General features: G+C 41.2%; 3 protein-coding genes across 14 annotated transcripts in view; all 3 read right to left on the reverse strand.

Moving 5' to 3' along the window:
* Window positions 1-330: 330 nt before the first annotated feature.
* LOC125763876 (uncharacterized) lies at window positions 331-10359 on the reverse strand. The gene is made up of 5 exons (XM_049427525.1): window positions 9343-10359; window positions 8829-9173; window positions 7896-8018; window positions 843-7814; window positions 331-753 (listed from the first exon to the last, which is right to left on the reverse strand). The coding sequence occupies exons 1-4, from the start codon at window positions 9568-9570 to the stop codon at window positions 849-851; spliced, it is 7662 nt and encodes a 2553-aa protein (XP_049283482.1). The 5' UTR covers window positions 9571-10359; the 3' UTR covers window positions 331-753; window positions 843-848.
* Window positions 10360-10450: 91 nt separating this feature from the next.
* LOC125763885 (uncharacterized) lies at window positions 10451-11921 on the reverse strand. Its single transcript, XM_049427542.1, has 3 exons — window positions 11510-11921; window positions 11257-11316; window positions 10451-11192 (listed from the first exon to the last, which is right to left on the reverse strand). Exons 1-3 carry the CDS (start codon window positions 11594-11596, stop codon window positions 10602-10604), a joined length of 738 nt encoding a protein of 245 aa, XP_049283499.1. The 5' UTR covers window positions 11597-11921; the 3' UTR covers window positions 10451-10601.
* Window positions 11922-13213: 1292 nt separating this feature from the next.
* Window positions 13214-17710, reverse strand: part of LOC125763878 (putative thiamine transporter SLC35F3) — a 33644-nt gene continuing 29147 nt past the window's right edge. For 3 of the 12 annotated variants that reach the window (XM_049427529.1, XM_049427527.1, XM_049427528.1), the window contains one exon: window positions 13214-14673. In XM_049427529.1, the coding sequence (XP_049283486.1) occupies window positions 14266-14673 (408 nt within the window). In that variant the 3' untranslated portion in view covers window positions 13214-14265. The other 9 variants (XM_049427533.1, XM_049427531.1, XM_049427536.1 and 6 more) reach the window with 6 other exon arrangements.

The raw sequence follows: 17710 nt of genomic DNA on the forward strand, positions 1-17710 counted from the left end.
GGTTTTAAGCGGCCCGCGAATAGCCAATATCAAATTTTATATTAAATGTTATTAAGAATTAATAGTGCAAATTACCCGCTTAATACAACGCTCAAAACTAAAAAAAAGATTTTTAATCCTAATTCACTTTTCAAAAATACAGCAATGCATCTAGTCCGAAAAAGTCTGGGTAAAAGCAGCTTTACTACATTAATTATTATATCAATGCATCCTGCAATGTGGCCCGCCAACCAGTTTTTGGTTTTGAATGTGGCCCGAAGCTCTAAAAGGTTGCTCATCCCTGCACTAGGGTCATTCTTTTTTCTCATTTAAAAAATTCTGGAAAAAAAGTTTTATTCATCTCATATTATTTACATGGTCCATATATACTTTCTGTAGTTTTATTCGAAGCTCAAATAATTCAAAAGAAAACTTAAATCATAAAAAAAAAACAAAACAAAGTTATCAGTAGTAACTTCAACATCATCTCTATAACAAAAACGTTTTTCTCTCTCTCTACCAACTTAAGTTCAAAATTGTCGTAACATTCTTCATTCCTAATGTCAATCCCTATGCTAATCCGTCTGCCGAAAGTAAACTGTAGTGTACATTTCTACGTATGGTACAATTGAGTCTCGTGTCTTCAGTACGCTTCGTTCGGTTAATAGAATTTAGCTTAACTTTACTGGGTTTTTGAGAAACACATTTTGAATAGGTAATTACATTATTTAAGCAACAAAATCGCCAGGTGTGATGATTCGAAATGTGGGCATTCTAAAATAGGATTAGGGAAAACAACCAAAAATTAGTCTTGCATTTATATACTCATCGGCGGCTAAACTGCAGCGATGATAATCGTTTACCTGTTTTCACTCATTGTTGGCATCGTTAAATGATGGTTTTAGCGTAAAACTTTCACGAGAATGCTCCGATGTAGCCAGTTCTTCGATCGTTTGGTTATCATGCGTACCAACAACAACATCATCATTATCGTCGTCATCATCATCATCCTCATCATCGATTGGTCGTCGATCTACGGGCTCACAATCGGCGGTCTCGATCGCATCTGTGCCTTCGAACTCTTGCTCCAAATATTCATGGTCCCACTCATCTGTCTCAACATTTCCAGTCTCGAGGCTGCCCTGCATTTCACTGTGGTTTTCCTCCTGAGGTACCTCTTCCTCCTCTGCATCGGTTTCAGTATTGAGGACGGAGGAGAAACTGTCCATTGTCTGTACGATCGTTCTTTGTTGGTGGTCTTCAACCATCTCAATATTGCTATCTAATCGGATGCGTTTCAATATGGGTTCCATCGTGTTGCTATCGTTTTGATCTACCAAATCGTCTGGATCTTCAATTTCAGGTTTATCAAAACCCAAACCACTAGCACCAATCAAAAATGCGTTTGCTGTTGTTGATTCTACTGATACTATCTCTCCTGCATCCGATTCTGGCTGTATTTCGCAGCTATGCCAAGTTGCCCTTTTGGGAATGATTTTTCCACGTTTAGTTACAATTAGCGTGTGCGTACAAGGTTTGTTGCGGCATCGATAAATGCATATTCCGTCCGAGGTCCGTTTTCGTAACGAGTATTGTACACCCTTGTATGTCAAGTACAAATCGTTAGCTGCATTCTTGTTGAGTATCGGATATTTACATACATTTCGAGCTACTTCTTCATTCGGTTCCACCTTTTTAACTATCGGCAAACTGTACGACGACAGTGGTTTAGCTTCATGCTCTTCCCAAGAAGGATTTAGCACGGGATGCGTATGTTCCAAGCTGTTGTACGACATTATTGCCCCGGATGGGTAGCACAAAATGCCGGCTTCACACTTTTCTTCGATGCGCATACAGCATCGCCAGCACTGCACACCATCTCTACGCGTGAGATAAAAATTGTACCTATTGCCTTGGTACCATTTTGTCCGCAAGCTGCCGGTAGGAACGATGCAATTTGATGCCGACGGTATCAACGAACCAGCCGTAGGCACGGCGGCAGTCTTCACTGACGTTGATGTTAATGGTAACGAAATTTTTAAATCGTTAGCTGAATGATTCGGCAACTTTGGCATTATGTGCCGAAGGACATGTTTTGCGGTACCGTAAACCAGTTTCCCATTCGGTTTGCCGTATACTTTAGCTTTACATTTGGGATCGTCTGCACACTGCCAGATTATTGTTCCATCGGGATGCGTGTTATGGTGTCGGTAGGATCGCCCATCCAACACCATAATTTTTGTGTGAGATGTCTTTTTAGTGTCGCTGTCGGAAAGTTTAGGCGTCGAATGGTGATGGATACCCGTGACAATAACACGGTTATTGGGCAACAATTCCAGCAACGCTGAGCAACGAGCGTTGGATTTACTCTTCTCCTTCGTTAATACGTTACTATGGCAGTGGAACACCTTCGTATCATCCTGGAATGTTTGTGTGACATTGGTGTAATATAAATAGCCTTCAAACAGTATCTTGCTTTTCCCACCGGCGCTGGAACCACTGGGTGATATCGTACTAAAGTCTATCGATCCACGACCGACATCACGGCAATCAGTAAGATCAGGTCGTTCATGGGCATGTTGGTTGGATCTTAGTACCTTCAAATTACCGGATGGCAGCAGCTTGACCGAAGCGGAACAATCCGAAAATAAACAACTGTAAAACTTATCGCTATCCTCTCGATAAGACAATGGGACGAATTCATACACGTAATCTTCGTATAAGAGCTGATTCTTGTTCAAATAATTTTTCACAAACGTATAATTTGGCGTTATGATCACGTTATCGTTTTCTTCCTCGATCTTCAGTACTTCGGGTTGAAGAAGCTCGCCACTGTCGATGTCACTTGCAAGATCACGCTCGTCGATATCGTCAACGGTCTGGTCGTCCTGCGTACTAGTGCTGAGTTGTTGCGAAATCGGTAGGACACTGTTATCAGAGGTACTGGTTCTACCAGCTGGTTTTTCACTATTTACAACAGCATCTTCTGGCATAGGTTCATGGTTATGCTCCGCATCATAACGATGGTACATTAGCTGCGTATCCATATCCATATAGACGGCACCGGTGCAACTTTTAGCTTTTTGGTAACGACATCTATACACGAACAATCCGCACGACAGCTTGCTATGCAACCAGTATCGGTGGCCCTCGAAGAGCATGGAATTTCCCAAACAGGATCGCACGAATGTATAATCATTAGAGCCCGTTTTGGGGCAATTAGCAAGCCGCTCCTGTCTCGATGCTATGGCCCGCTCGGACATAGGTTTTACTCGATTTACTACACCAGCAGAGTCATCTGATTGATCATTGAGCAGTGCCAAACGATGGTTGTGCGATTCGTTCGAGCATTCGAATAACATTCCATGCGAATCTACCTTCACTGTCACGGTGCACCCATGTGAAATGGAGTACAAACAATTGTAGTACGCCCAGCTATCCTTTACTTCCTTCCACTGGAACTTGTATCCTTTATAAACAATCATTTTTCGTCCTACTACTTCGTACTTTCTTGTACCCTTCGTATTTAACACTGAAACCCTTTCCACTTCTTGTGATTCTGGTGGCGGTGGTCGATGGTTGTGGGTTGGGTCTGTTTCAAAGTTTATCTCGCCCGTAGCCAGGATGGTTAGTTCCACTGGACATTGGTGCCGGCTATTCCATAGGCAACAGCGCCAACGCTTCGGTTCATCGGTCTTCGTTTCTCGCTTACAAACGATGACAACGTATCGATGCCTTTCGTAGTGCAGTGTATCCACGCCATCCTTTTTCATTATCTGGTACGCAGGTGGTGCTGAACTTTCGTCGATCGACTGGTCGTCGTAATGCATTGAACTGTGGCTTCGTTTGACCGTTTTCTGTACTTCGTTCATTTTACCGTAAGCTGCATTCGCTTCGTAAAACACGCCAGTCGTTTTCTCGTCGTGAGTCTTCCCTCTATAGCCGGAAGATGCTTTTTGCATTGCAGTGGCCGACGGTTTGATAGCTTCATGATTATGCTGACGTCCATTTTCATATTCTATGATCGTACCGTTGCTACTACAAAACAGAGCCGCACGACAGGCCCTTGCTTTGAACATGGTGCAGCGCCAAAACTCTCGCCCATTCTTGATAGTTTGCAGCTTGTAGGAATAGTTTTTATGGCAGATTGTTTTTTTCCCGTCGTTATGACTTGTGGACGACTTTAGTGAGGTTTTCATTTTTCCACCAAGCTCGCTTTTATACATCCCGTTCACCCAATTAGACACAAACTGGCTCAAATTTTCGGCGGGCGGACTCAGCTCACCTATATCTAGCGCTACACCTCGTTCAATAAATTCCCCGTTAATGGCATGATTGTGTGGCATTACTTCTACTTCGTTCTCAGCTCGCACAACGTGACCATCCTCCGTGAAGGTAACGTACGCATTGCATGTCTTATTAGCGCGACATTTCCAGCTGGAGTTGCCATTGACGTTTTGATTGCGTAACGAAAACCGATAGCCTTTGTACACTAGCGAGACATGGCCCCGGTCGTTTTTAAACAGCTGATACTCTTTGCCCTGCTCCACACTGTCACTGGCACAATATTTTTGCATTTTGATAGGGCTTTTCCGCTTACTCTTTCCTTCGGTTTTTGTGATGATGCTGCTGCTGCTGCCGCTGTTACTGCCGGTAGTGGCTGTATCCGTGAGGTAATTTGGATGATTATGAGCCGTTTCGGAAATCACCCATGGCGAGGATACGCCATCATCTGTTTCGTCGTACTGAATTTTCACAACCGAAGTACAACGGTCCACTTCTGCACACTTAAACACGGCTGTACCGTCAGAGAAAGATTTAACCTTTTTCAACCGATTTTGTTTGTAGATTAGCATATCACCTTTCACGGTAAGTTTAGCAGCAGGCCGCTTTTCGACCAGTTGCTTCCGTGCAGATAGCGATGAAAATTTAATTGGAACCTTCATTGGTTTTGGTAGCTCGTCTAATGGTGGATGATGATGATTCGAATCACGGAAAGCATTGCAAGTACCATCAGCATGTAGGATGGCTTTCGCTACACAATCAGTGCGTACCATGCAACGCCATATTGTCGATCCGTCCGGGCGGGTACTCTCTTTGCTGAAGCGATTGCGCTGGAAGATCAAACTTGTGCCGTTACTCCGATTTAAAGCAAAAAAGTAATCATGCGCATCTTCATTATCCATTCCATCTTCCTGGTTAGTGGTATTCAATGTTGTGTCGCGTGTAGAGTCAACTGTGTCATTGTCGTCATCGTTGTCTTCGTCATTCTCATCCATATCTTCCGGTAGCTGCGGGTGGTTGTGTTTCTGATCGTCCATTTCTAAGCTTCCGTCCTTCAATACCTTTACCGAAACACGGCAGGTTTTTTTATTCATCTGGCAAATCCACTTCATGGATCCGTCTGCGCGAATCTGCATGCTAGAACGAGAATAACGATACCCGCGGAAGACCAAACTCTTTGTAAGCCGACGGTTTTTAATATATCTGTAGTTAGCTTTCGACGGAGAAAGCACTATCTTGTTAGAAGATTTATTGGCCGGCTCGTCAGAAACGTCCAACATTGTGCTCAGGAGCGTGCGCATATTCGCTTCAGGATCATCCTGCTCTTCAATGCAACCATTAAAGTGAACCAAACTAAGCTCAGCAGCATTGCCGTTATTACCGATGCTTGTGTTTGGTGATGCTTGTTTTATACTTTCATCTGGATCACCACTTATTATGGTCTCTCCTTCCATGATCCCGCTAGGCGGTGAATGATCGTGATCAATATCGTCGAACTTTGCGATCGTTTCGTCGGAGTGCATCACAATCCCAGCACGGCATCCTTGGTTTGCACGCGAACAACGCCACATCGAGGTGCTGTCAATGCGAATTCCCTTTCTGTGGTACCGATATCCAGCATGTATGAGCGTAATACCATTTTTTCGGTTGCGCACAAAGTACCATTCGTTGCTCACAAACGTTTCGTCATCCATATGGTATGTACTTTTTTTTGGTTGGGTAACAATTTTCTTGGGCTGTTCAGGTGCTGCTGGATCAGTCGGACTATGATTGTGGCGACTTTGGTTTATCCATTCCAGCCTGCCATCGGGATATTGGTACAACCCAACGCGACATGTTTTTTTGTTCATGCGGCAGAACCAACTGATGATTCCGTCCTGGCGCGTTCGAACCTTGCAATATCGATACCCTCCGTGGACCAGCGCCTTGTTACCTTTTTTGTTTTTTATAACACGAAAATTACGCATAGATTGCAACTTAGATGATACTTTCGCTGTTTGACCACTAGCAGAAGAAGTAGCGACGGTTTCACTATTAGCAACTGGTTTAGGCATTGCTTTGTTCATTTTACTACGCATCGTTGATGGTGTACTAGTGGCGGATTCAGTTCCTATACGGAATGTCTTTTTGTCAACACCAGCAGCTCTATTTGATTCTTTCTGTTTGCTAGAACTGGAGACTTTCAACGTATCTGGGTGAACTGTTCTCTTGTGTTTCGGTCTGGAATGGTTATGTTTTACGTTACGTATAACATATGCCACACCGTCTGTTGCAAGGATGATCTTCACTCGACAGGTGATACCTGCCAATGCTGTACAACGCCACAAGCTCATTCCATTCGGTTTGTTGTAGGCTTTCACATAACGATATCCATCAAGAATAAGCGCTTCGCCTCCTTTGCACGTGGGCAATAATTTGTACGCAGTTGTTCCCACACTATTGTCGGGGATATTCATCGTTTTTTTAATCGGAGAATGATCATGATCACCGATTACCTCAACGAGCCCATCTTCGTATTGTAAAGCAGCAACACCACACATATCGTAGTTTCGCCTGCATCGCCATACAACCACCGTACCCGTATCTTCCTTCCTAGAAGATTCCCGCACATAAAGATGTCCATCGAAATGAAGCCGCATGCGACCGTTAACGTTATTTACTATTTTGTAATCATAACTTCTTCGGACGACTCCTTGAGCGTCTTTTTGGTTTATAGGTATTTTTTTCTTTTCATCCCCATTCCGTATTGGGTGTTTCAGCGTTGGCGTGTTAGTGACATCAGTTTGCCGAGCAATTCGAAGTTTAATTTTACCAGGGGACGATTTATCTCCAAGCTCGTCATCACATTCGGTACTAACGCTTGAGACGTATGGTTTCTGTGCCGCTTTTGTCAAACCCTGTTTCGAGTGTGTATGAGCACCAACAGTTTTGAATTTGTTGTTTGGAGTTTGATATAGGGCTGCCGAACAATTGCCTTTGGAAGAACGACACTTCCAGTACGTAGTTCCATCTACATTTCTATGTTTCATACTATATTTGTAACCTTTGTAGACGATTGAGCTACCTTTCCTTATGTTCTTTACATAATGGAACGACTCATCTTCAGACTCGGCTGGTGGAGTTGATGTGTTTTCCAATAGACGTAAAATCTCCATATCGGTAGTGCTGTTTTCCACTTCTCTGTTATGCATATGGCTTACGCCATTCGGCTCCAGCTCTGAGCTATATTCGTACAGAAAGACAGCAGCTCCACAGTCTTTTATTCGACACCGCCATTCCATCTTGTTCACTTGCAAGTACAGAAACCCATCTTGCATTAGACAAATTAAATCACTGCCGTTGTACACCTCGCGGTATGGCCGCTGCTCTTCTAAATCGTTTTCAGAATTCGTCGAATAAGAGCAATTCTCTATCAATGGTATCAGATTGGTGCTGTTGTGGTCCATGGTGGTATCATCTTCATCCATTCCAAAATCATTCCATTCATCCGGGCCATCATCAATGTCTTGCGGTTCCTCTTTGATCGGCATCTCGCAGAAAACTTCATTATTCTGTTTAAGATAAATGAAACATGTGATACAAGTACATATGGGAGTGTTTTCTTAGGTTCAATTGCATACGGAAAAACTTACATTTTCGTATTCTTCGTTCATATCGGCGTACGATACACTGAACTCATCGTGTGTCCGTTCGGGCATCAACTCCAGCAAATTTTCGTCACCAACTGCATCTTCGTCAGAATTGCTTACGCCGTCCTGGAAACATAATTTAGAGAATCAAGCTTAAAATTACATTGCAAACATACAATTAAATTATGATTAGGTTAATCATTTTTAACCAATATTATATTAGTACATGTAGTGATCTTTTATGTATAGCGTTAAATATATTCAACTATCATATACATATGTATATATAAAGTCAGCAACCATACACTGGCCACGGATCGATAATGATATAGGACTTCGAATCTCGGTGTTTCAAGATCTCAGATATATATTAATTTTGTTTGCACCAAAACTTAGAATCGTCAGGCCTAAAATATACATCGTTAGATTTCGACGATCTTTGTTAAAAAGTCTTTGCGATCTATATTTCTCACTCGTTCCGTCTCCTTTTTGCCAACAAACGCTTGCAGTATATTTGACATGTGTCCGTGAGCGCAATATTATGAAACTAACTCATGGCGAACGAGACAAAATGAAACGCACACATCGCCGTGGACGAATCTGCTTTCGTAACCTCAATTTTCAGATATGCAGCGAATATCTGATAATTTCTTCCACAAGAACCTTGCCCTTGAATTATAGAGAATGTGTTCGCTGTATGTAAAAACATGAACATCTAGACATCTGCTGCTGGGAATCGAAGAAATTTTGTGCATGAAGTCACTGTTAAAATGACTCCAACACAATCGACGACGACGTCATTATCATATACGCCTCGTCCACTATCGAAAATACCAAGGAATGCTGACGAGTGCTGGAACATGCGCACGTATTTCAGCACCAGATAGAGCACTACAGAAACAAAAGCGATAAATGGAATATCAAAACGGAACTTACCTCGTTAGGAATAGTTGAGTCTATCGCACCGGATGAGTCAACAACGCGGCTGGTTGGTCCATCTAAGATGGAATCTAACACACCATACGATTGCTCAGCAGTATCCGGCGGGAAGAAATCAGCAGCGCTTATTTCAAACCCTTCCGAATCTATCTCTTTTTTCACGTACTTAGCGGGAATCAATGTCGATGGAGGATCTGTGAGATTTTTTCCTCCCAAGAGCCGTTTAGAATTCTTGTGTTGTATATCATTGCTGCGGCACTGTTCTCTATACCGATGGAACTCTTCGATTTTTGCCACACAGCTGTAACATATCAGGGCATCCGGGTCGTTGGCAAATGTGATCTATATCAAAAATACCCGCAATAAACAATATAATACATAAAAGGCACTTTTCTACGTGCACGACAAGATACGCAACAATAACATTCAGAACTTTACGGTAAGCACAGCGAACTGGATGAAGCCGGACTTGCACGATCCAGAATCTGGTGTAATTGTAAGATGTACATACCTCAACAGTGGTACACTCGAAGATTTTGCTTATGAGCAACTCCTCCGTATAGCCGCCTGGAAAAAGTTCTTGTAGATGGCAATTGCCTTTGAAGCACAATCGGCAGCAGCCATTGGTATTGCTCAGCCGTGGCATTGTGTAGTTCTTGCAGGATTGGTCCAATGACTTGTGGGTACTTTCGCCCATGCTATCTACCGGCAAAAAGTTGCTCTGCCCAATATTCTCCATGATAGCCACTCGGAAGATCCACTAATTTTCGCTCTTTCACCTTGGACAGTTGCTTTTACAATATCTATTTACTTGAGCAACACTTCACCACAAATCCTCGAATGCTATCTGCCGGAAGACCATGAAGTTATTCTTCACCAAAGTTGGACGTCCAATTTTCACTCAATGGCCCATCACACAATGTCAAAATGTACGACGACGTTCACCACTACACTCGCAGACGAATCAAGTGTGCGGTGTGAAACATAGCAGTCGGTTGAACGAGTCCTCCTTTCGGCAATGATAGGTTTCGCACATCAGAAGTTCCTGGCGTCACCGACTCATTTACGCGGGAACTAGAAGCACAAACACACGCACAGCTTCGCACTGGACGTATTCCAGAATGTGAAACCATAATTAAGGTCAATCGTTTGCGAGCAGGTTCTTCCTGGCTTGGATTAATCCTGTGCAATTCTAGAACACCTTCACGACCGAAACAACATCTCCATACTGCCGTTCGCACTGTTGGGAAGACGTCCACGAAGAAAAAAGGTAAACATTTTTTGTTTCGATGACCTGCGGTTGTCAAACCTAATTCAGAGCCATTTTAGCTTGTGGCTGATGTGAACGGATGGAAATTCAATTCATTATTGAACAATTATAAATAATAACACGAAATACAATCGCGATGGTCAGGAACAACGATTTTCACGAGATTAGATGTAGTGAAACACGTCCCTGAATGTTTCAATGTGCTTCTTGATTTTGTGCCGCACACAAATAAACGTGCGTCAAATGGTCGATGGGGTAGTTTATGACGCATGTTTGTACACTTGAACACGGATTGTAAACACCGCAAGATTAGTTCGTTCGGACTCGTTTGGGTTTTGGTACATTATGATTCAAACAGGTCGTAATTTTTTATTTATTGTATTTTGTTTTTGAAGGCACGCACAGAAGGTGTTTAATAAGCAGCACTTCTTTAACGCTATGGTTTCATGTTAGCATTGTAACTTTCAGTTACTGATACGCTAGTAATGAGCAGTAGTCTACTATCGAACCAGCGCCGGTAACCGATTGGCATTAGCGGCACGATCCCACAACACAGTCCATAACGATAAGGGCCACAAGCGAGGTGGCAGAGAATGTTGCCACAGTCCATTACGACGGTCCTTAGCATAGCGTTCTGCCTTGTCCAGTGTGCGATAGTACTGGTACAGGGCAACCGCATGCACATCTTTTCGATTTCGTGTGGGTTTTGGCACAGTAACAGATAGTTTGGCAAATCCCAAACTTAGCAGTGCTTCTCCAATGTCGATGTGTTTAGTTGATTCTTTGAGGTAGACACGGCATTCGGCGTGTACTTGGCTGGAAGATTGCTTCATTGGGATGAAACTGACTTCCTTGCCATCTACAACTGACTGTAGCCAGGAATATCCATTCGCGTTGATATCGATACCATCTATCTTGATCGGGATAGTTTTGCTTGACCAGAAAAATACCTTCACTGGTGGATGGTGTTGCACAACAAGCAGTGGTCCATACATTTGTGATGGTTCAATTTTGGTCACCCGTCCGAACTGTTTTATTTGTTCGCGGATGAAGTGGTGTGGTATATCGGATGATTTTCCGAAAATAGTGAACTGTAATGTTAAAGTAAATGGGTCAGATCTCGTAAACAATATTTCCCATAATGCTTCAACTTACGGGTCGTATTTTCCGGTAGGCCATGATAAGCAAAACTCCGGATACTGAATAGCTTACGAGCTGTAGAAGAAATAAATATAAATTTAAAATATGTGCTAAACCATTGATTTGAGATTTCGGCTCATTCCAATGTAGGATTGTATTGCATAGCTAACGGTACTTTACAGTCTATCACACAATTAATCCAAATTCCAAGAAGCCTACACTCAAAATTGATCATATTTTGGAGACACACCATTAACTTTGCACTTACCTCTACTCCTTTTGTATCTTTACGCATAAAGTTAGAAAACTGCTCCCACAAACTTGTCCCGGTATCGAATTTTTGTTCCGTAGCCATAATATTCACGATATTCGTTTCAGAATGATGATCTCAGATCGGTCCAAAGTTGAAGGTCAGTTGGAAAACATATGACGTGCAAATGGATACGGCCAAAATGTTTGGTTTGTAAGCTATGTTAAGTTAAGGTAGTTTTCGGATCTGCGGTGGAAGAAATTTCGCTGCACCGAATAACAACTGAAGCAGCTGACAATTTCATAACAAACTAATGACGTCAGCTGACATGACGGCTGTCACTGTGTATTGCTGCACGGCGGGGAAAAGCGATTAACCCTTAACATTCACTCATACTCGCGTTATGCATTGTGAAGAGATGAATGAAGCCGAGATAAAAAATCCCGAGATATCTGGAAGGGAAAATATAATGCATTGAATAATGCAGATCATAAATGAAAAAAGTTGAAAAAGGTAAACCAATAGATTTACTGTGTGCCTGCTCCTTTAGAAACATCAAGAACAAGAGCCTCACACAATACCATTTCTTTGATTTAAGCGGTATTCGATCAACACTTCGTTCGCATAGGAAAAGTTTGTATTTCTATGCCTATATCATTTAACGAATTTGTATATTCATATTACATATGAATCCAGTGGGATTGAATGAAACCAGATACATATGTTGGATACATATGAAACCAGTGGGGGATCAAACGGAGGCAGAATAGGCGGTCGGCTAGTGCCCCACCCATTACAGGGGTCCTAGAAAAGTGAGATGAAGGTGAAGGGTATAAAATGTTTGCATCAGGGTATAGAACAGAGTATGAGATAAAGTTGGAGTATTCTCCAACTTTGGACTCCCCAGAGATTGTCACTGAGGGTCACCGAAAATAACCCCCGGTTTGAAGCGTTGAAAAGCGTTTATTTTTCAGTCAGTCATTTTAGAATTTTTTCTTCATCATTCATTAAGGAATACGCCGTTTATCTAAATCAAGCATCCCATCCTGGTCGGTTGAAGTGTGGAGTTGATCGATAGTGCGTTCGTCTTTAATTTTGGTACCCTAACAATTTCGTTTAGGGAGCTTCTTCCGACACTGGTATCAACAATAAGCTTCGGTAAAAAGAGATCGTGTCGATCAGATCATTAGCCAGGAATGGATAACTGGAACACGTGATTAACACTAGAACTACCGGACCAGTCATTTTGACTGGAACGCTTCATTTTCATCACATAATTTTTTAGGGTTAAACAATTCTAAGGTAGTTCAAACATGAGTTTCACATATATATTCTATAGTACGATCTGCAATAAACAATAAAATATACTCTAACTCTTCGAAATTGTTTAAAAATTAACCACAAACGAAAAACGCTTAAAACGCTTGGTAGTTCTAGTGTTAAAATACCGACCTCACTATTGAAGACGTGCCCCGAACAATCTGGTATGAAATGATTCGTGTCCTGATCATGCGTTGCCACAACGACGACAACAGCAAGTAGAATAAAACAAAACATTATAATTAACATAATTATAAACTTAATAACAAAACACCTTTTTCTTTTTTGTGGAAGAATTGCAATCTTTTTTTTACTGATATTTGATTTTGGTTTCGAAACTTTTCCAGCTGTCTTATCATTGCATTAATGTGCACGATTTTAACTGCTTTTTACAGAAATGGATTCGTTGTTTACGCTCGTTTTATTTTGTAAATACGTTTGGAATGATCAATAATGTGATAATTTCGATGGAATCAACTGTATCTTAACCTATTATTCGATTGCCATGCTTTCTCCTTCCTAAAGTCAGTTGGTATGCTGCAAAATTGAGTGTAACACTCAAAGATTTCCAGAACCAGACATATGTAGCTAGCACAAAACATTTGTTGTTTGTTAACATTCATTCTAACCTTTCGTGAGATAAAAACGACTTATTACCGAAACGAAAGTCAGCAGACGCTTTGTCTAGGTGATTAACTATTAACAAACTTTTTTTTCTATCACCGGGAACGTCAATTCCGATCAGGGGTAGTTTTAGAAACGGTTAACCTACAAACAGATACTGTAAAAACGGGTACCAACTATCCTAGCTTTCGGGGCTATTAATTAATGTTCCTGAAGGAGGAGAACTATCATTAATATATGCAGACTAATACCAATGGGTAACGCTCAGCTCATCTCCTACTTACAGCTTCACATGTGTTTGCTGTCTGTCCTGCTGGAAATAGTAATGAGCTCTGTACATTATTTTAACGAATATGTGCACACTTGAGTGTATGTGTTCTTGTTGCATCGAAAAACCGTTGCGATACGTTTTGATGGTGAATGTTGTGTAGTACTTAATGGATTGCGCTACACTGCGATCTAGGGTCAGCTGTTATTCGACATTTTAAAATCACCAACATGCTGATGTGAATAGCTGTGCCGGGATCGTTGCATGCATGGCGCTGAATGAAACACATTCTAAATTTATTGTGATTGTAATGTTGTTTTTTCCTTCAAATTGTAATCCATTTTATAATGAAGCCGTAATGAATCATAGAACTAGTGAAGAACGATTCATAAGCATGACCCCAAATGTTAAAGAATTGAAGCATAATTCAAAAACACCTGGTCCTATGTTTAACGAAACTGTCTACTTCTAAGTGCACGAAACTTAGTAATATTGTGTATCGCAGCTTGTTTGAAGATTGTCCTTAAACTGTTGCTAAAGTAGCGCATTATTAGAATACTCGTTACTCCAACGAGCCGTACGAGCTGCTTCGTCCGTTCATTGATGGATAGCGATGACTGGATGTGGCCGAGAGAGAATTGGGACCACTGCCTGTACCCAACCCTGGGCTAAGTCTGATCGATCCTGGCTTGCGGATGAAGTTAGTGGTCATTTCCGTCAGCGAATAGTGTCGCAATTTCGCGTGCGGGTTTAGACCAACGAAATCGCTGCTACTGTCGTTACGCAGAATGTGCTGAAAATGTTGCAGGCTCTGCTGATGGTGCAATTGCTGCTGTTGTTGCTGCTGCTGCAGATCGGTCATCTCACCCGGCCAGAGGGAGAGCGAAGATGCGATCGAATGTAGCCCGTCCGATAGTCGATGACGTCGCGATGCTGCGATGGAGTTCCGCTTCGAGGATGACGACCCCATCTGTAAAGCAGGAAGGAGGGCGGAATAGGTGGGTAGCGATGGAAAAGAAATCAGAAAAAATAAAAAAAAAACAGCGCAGGATTAGTGCACGGAACAGGCAAGCTGTTTTTTTTACCAACATTAAAGCCGGTGTAGAGAAGCGGTGATGATAAATAAGATCTGCAAAACTAAAACATTGTAAGTATAGGTTACAGGTGAGAGGAAACGGGTAACAGATGAACCAAAAATTGATAGTACAGCCATAAAGAAGCCAATGTTGGAATAACTGGACGTTCGATCTGCTGCTGCAGCGATCGCTTGTTTTCTTGTTTTTCTGTTTAGGAAAGCAAAGCAATCTATTAAAGGTAGGATTCATCACTGCCGTACACAACAGTTTTGTGATGGAACATTATCCTTCTCTAAACAATGAATTACATTTCGCTCTCTTTCTCTCAGTTTAAATTTTCACGTCGAACGAAAAAAAATAACAAAGGATAAAATACATTAACCATGAAGATGAAGATTAGAAAATGAGGGATTAGTAACATAGAAGTACTAGCTGATGACGCCCTCGAAGTTAATCAACAGGATGACTATCTCATATGAACATAGATGTGTTGTTTTTTACATGCTAGAGAGAAAGAGAGATGAATGAAGCAAACAGCACGGCGAACATTAGGATAAAAAAGAATAAAATTAAACATGGAAATTATACGCATGTAATATAACTGCGATGGGAAGATCTATGTTTCTAATACTAAAAATTGACAAAGCAAATAATGAAACAGGTGATGGAAAGGCAGAAAAAGCTAATATTATGAGACATATGTAGGCGGCAAAGCCAATAGAGATAAACATAATCATGTGCATCGATCGGGTATTTTCTGTTTGTTCGTTTATAGAGAATTAAAAAATACACATAATAAGCTACAGGTGAGGGATATATTTAAACATGGTGAAAGCAAAGCAGCACAACGTATATATATTAGTATAGCGGGAAGGTTAATCTTTTACCTTTCGTTGTTGTCAGGTTACAATACAGTCCAGGTGAATATATGCATAAGTGTTTAAGTTTGAAAATGTTTTAGGTGTTGAATCCGTGTTGGGAAAAATGTGATTACCATCAAACTTCTAACATAACTTGTTCGGTTAAGAGAGGATCATTGCATGAATGTTTGAAGAGGAACATAACGTTTTGCTTGCCCATTTCTGCATTAATCTGAGAATACATAATTGCAACAATCACATCCAAGAACCACCCCAGCCATCCCACGTCCCACGAACATCACAGAAAGTTGATCATGACGTTGATGTATTCCCACATGTTACAGCATTTGGTTTCATTGGACGCCCCAGACAGTTAAAAGTAATATTAATCATTATCATTAACAGTCAGCTCAAAAAATCCCACATGGGAGGATGGAAGGATTATTATCGTGAATACAAATAAATATGCAAAACATTAGTAGCGGGAAGTGAAAAAGGAACATTTTGGTGATTGTGGAGCAGAAGAGTTCGTAGTGTAGGTGTAATGGCATAGTTCATCATAGAATAAGTAGTTTGCGAAGGAGAGAAAGAGAGAGAGAGAGAAAGAGAGAGAGAAAGAGAAAGAAAGAGAGAAAATACATTGAGAGGAAAAAGAAGTGGTTTTCATTTAGCTACTAAGTGTGTATCAATCGATCGTGTGTTGGTTTACTGAAAAACCGCTTTCATCAATTAATGTTGTTGAACTACTGAGTTACGAGCACTATCGTACAGCGCAGTATACTAACTTACCTTTGATCGCCTTCAAACAGCGTCTTCCTTCGCACTGGGGCTTCTTCTAGCAGTCGTTTTAGCAGTTTTAGTTTCATTTGGCAATATGTTTTTGTATGTTTCGTTTTTGTTTCGAACGAATGTATCTTTAGGAAGAGCTAGAACTACATTCGGCAACGCGATACACACAAAACACACGGTGAGTTGTGCAGATGTACGTTCTATCGGACAGTAGAGGTGGGTGAGGCAACGACAATATCCCTTCTACAAAAGGCTGGCCGACTGTGCGTGTGTGTAACAATTAGCAACAAAACGAGTGTTTGGTGGGTATGTTATTTTTTTTTTTGGTGTGTAAGAGTGTGAAAGTGAAGATACGGATTAGAGAAGAATTAGAAATTAATGCTCGATCGATCTATACCCCAAAAAGGGCTCGTTTACTAAACAAAAATAAAAATGGATGATACAGATGAGCAAGAATATTGTACAGTATGGTTGGAAAAAAATAATACTCAAAAGCATAGAAAGAACATTGTAGAAAGTTTATATTCTTGATCATTATTAGTACATGTTTGCCAAATCTTATACTTCATTGAGATAATCTCCAATGAAAGCAGTTCGCAAAAAGGTGAAAAGTACCTTTCTCCTACTTTGTACCCAGTTGCGGATAGATCGTAGAAACAGTTGTGACACGGTCTCTTGGTCTTATCGGAAAGCATGATTTCAGTTTCTGTATTGTTTTCTTTTTCTGAATGCAATCGTGATAGTGCGATTGCCTACATCAAGCGAAAGCTTACAGTGGGGATAGTGGAGCAGGACATATGTGAAATGTCGTAAATGTTTGCTTTTACACACGATTAGTACGCTCATGGTGTATGCAACGTTCCATACGTACCTAAATGTCGCTCATGTTTTACATCAAACTTAACAATAGTTAGCTTTAGCACTGTGGGTGTGGGTGTATGGATGGTAGTGTGAGTATATTTTTATGAATCGGTTGAATTTACAATACAGGATAATTACTGTACAGAGGATGGTTTTACAAAACTAGAAGATGAATGGAAAATTGTTAATTTAGTACAATCGTTATTATAGAAGCTAATGGGGTTGTGGAGGAAAATCAAGAGCTTGTTAGGAACGGTTTGAAAAGTTTGCATTTTTCAGGTATGAAAGTAGTAGTACAGAAGCAGCAAATCGCAAGAACAGCGCCTAAAGACCTAGAAGTACTTTTAGCACACACATATATAGAATGAACTCAGCAAACGGTTGCACACTACGAGACTGATTCTACGCAGAACAAATCTCA

Source organism: Anopheles funestus, chromosome 2RL, assembly GCF_943734845.2.
Source record: "Anopheles funestus chromosome 2RL, idAnoFuneDA-416_04, whole genome shotgun sequence".
Taxonomy (NCBI): Eukaryota; Metazoa; Arthropoda; class Insecta; order Diptera; family Culicidae; genus Anopheles; species Anopheles funestus.

What these genes read in the sequence shown, in the direction of transcription:
- LOC125763885 (XM_049427542.1), bottom strand. Translation starts at nt 11,596, where the DNA reads ATGGCTACGGAACAAAAATTCGATACCGGGACAAGTTTGTGGGAGCAG. An exon ending in AAGATACAAAAGGAGTAGAG is followed by an intron (nt 11,317 to 11,509) that starts GTAAGTGCAAAG and finishes TTTCTTCTACAG; the next exon opens with CTCGTAAGCTATTCAGTATC. An exon ending in CCTACCGGAAAATACGACCC is followed by an intron (nt 11,193 to 11,256) that starts GTAAGTTGAAGC and finishes TTAACATTACAG; the next exon opens with TTCACTATTTTCGGAAAATC.
- LOC125763876 (XM_049427525.1), bottom strand. Translation starts at nt 9,570, where the DNA reads ATGGAGAATATTGGGCAGAGCAACTTTTTGCCGGTAGATAGCATGGGC. An exon ending in TCGAGTGTACCACTGTTGAG is followed by an intron (nt 9,174 to 9,342) that starts GTATGTACATCT and finishes TTTTTGATATAG; the next exon opens with ATCACATTTGCCAACGACCC. An exon ending in ACTCAACTATTCCTAACGAG is followed by an intron (nt 8,019 to 8,828) that starts GTAAGTTCCGTT and finishes TTATGTTTCCAG; the next exon opens with GACGGCGTAAGCAATTCTGA.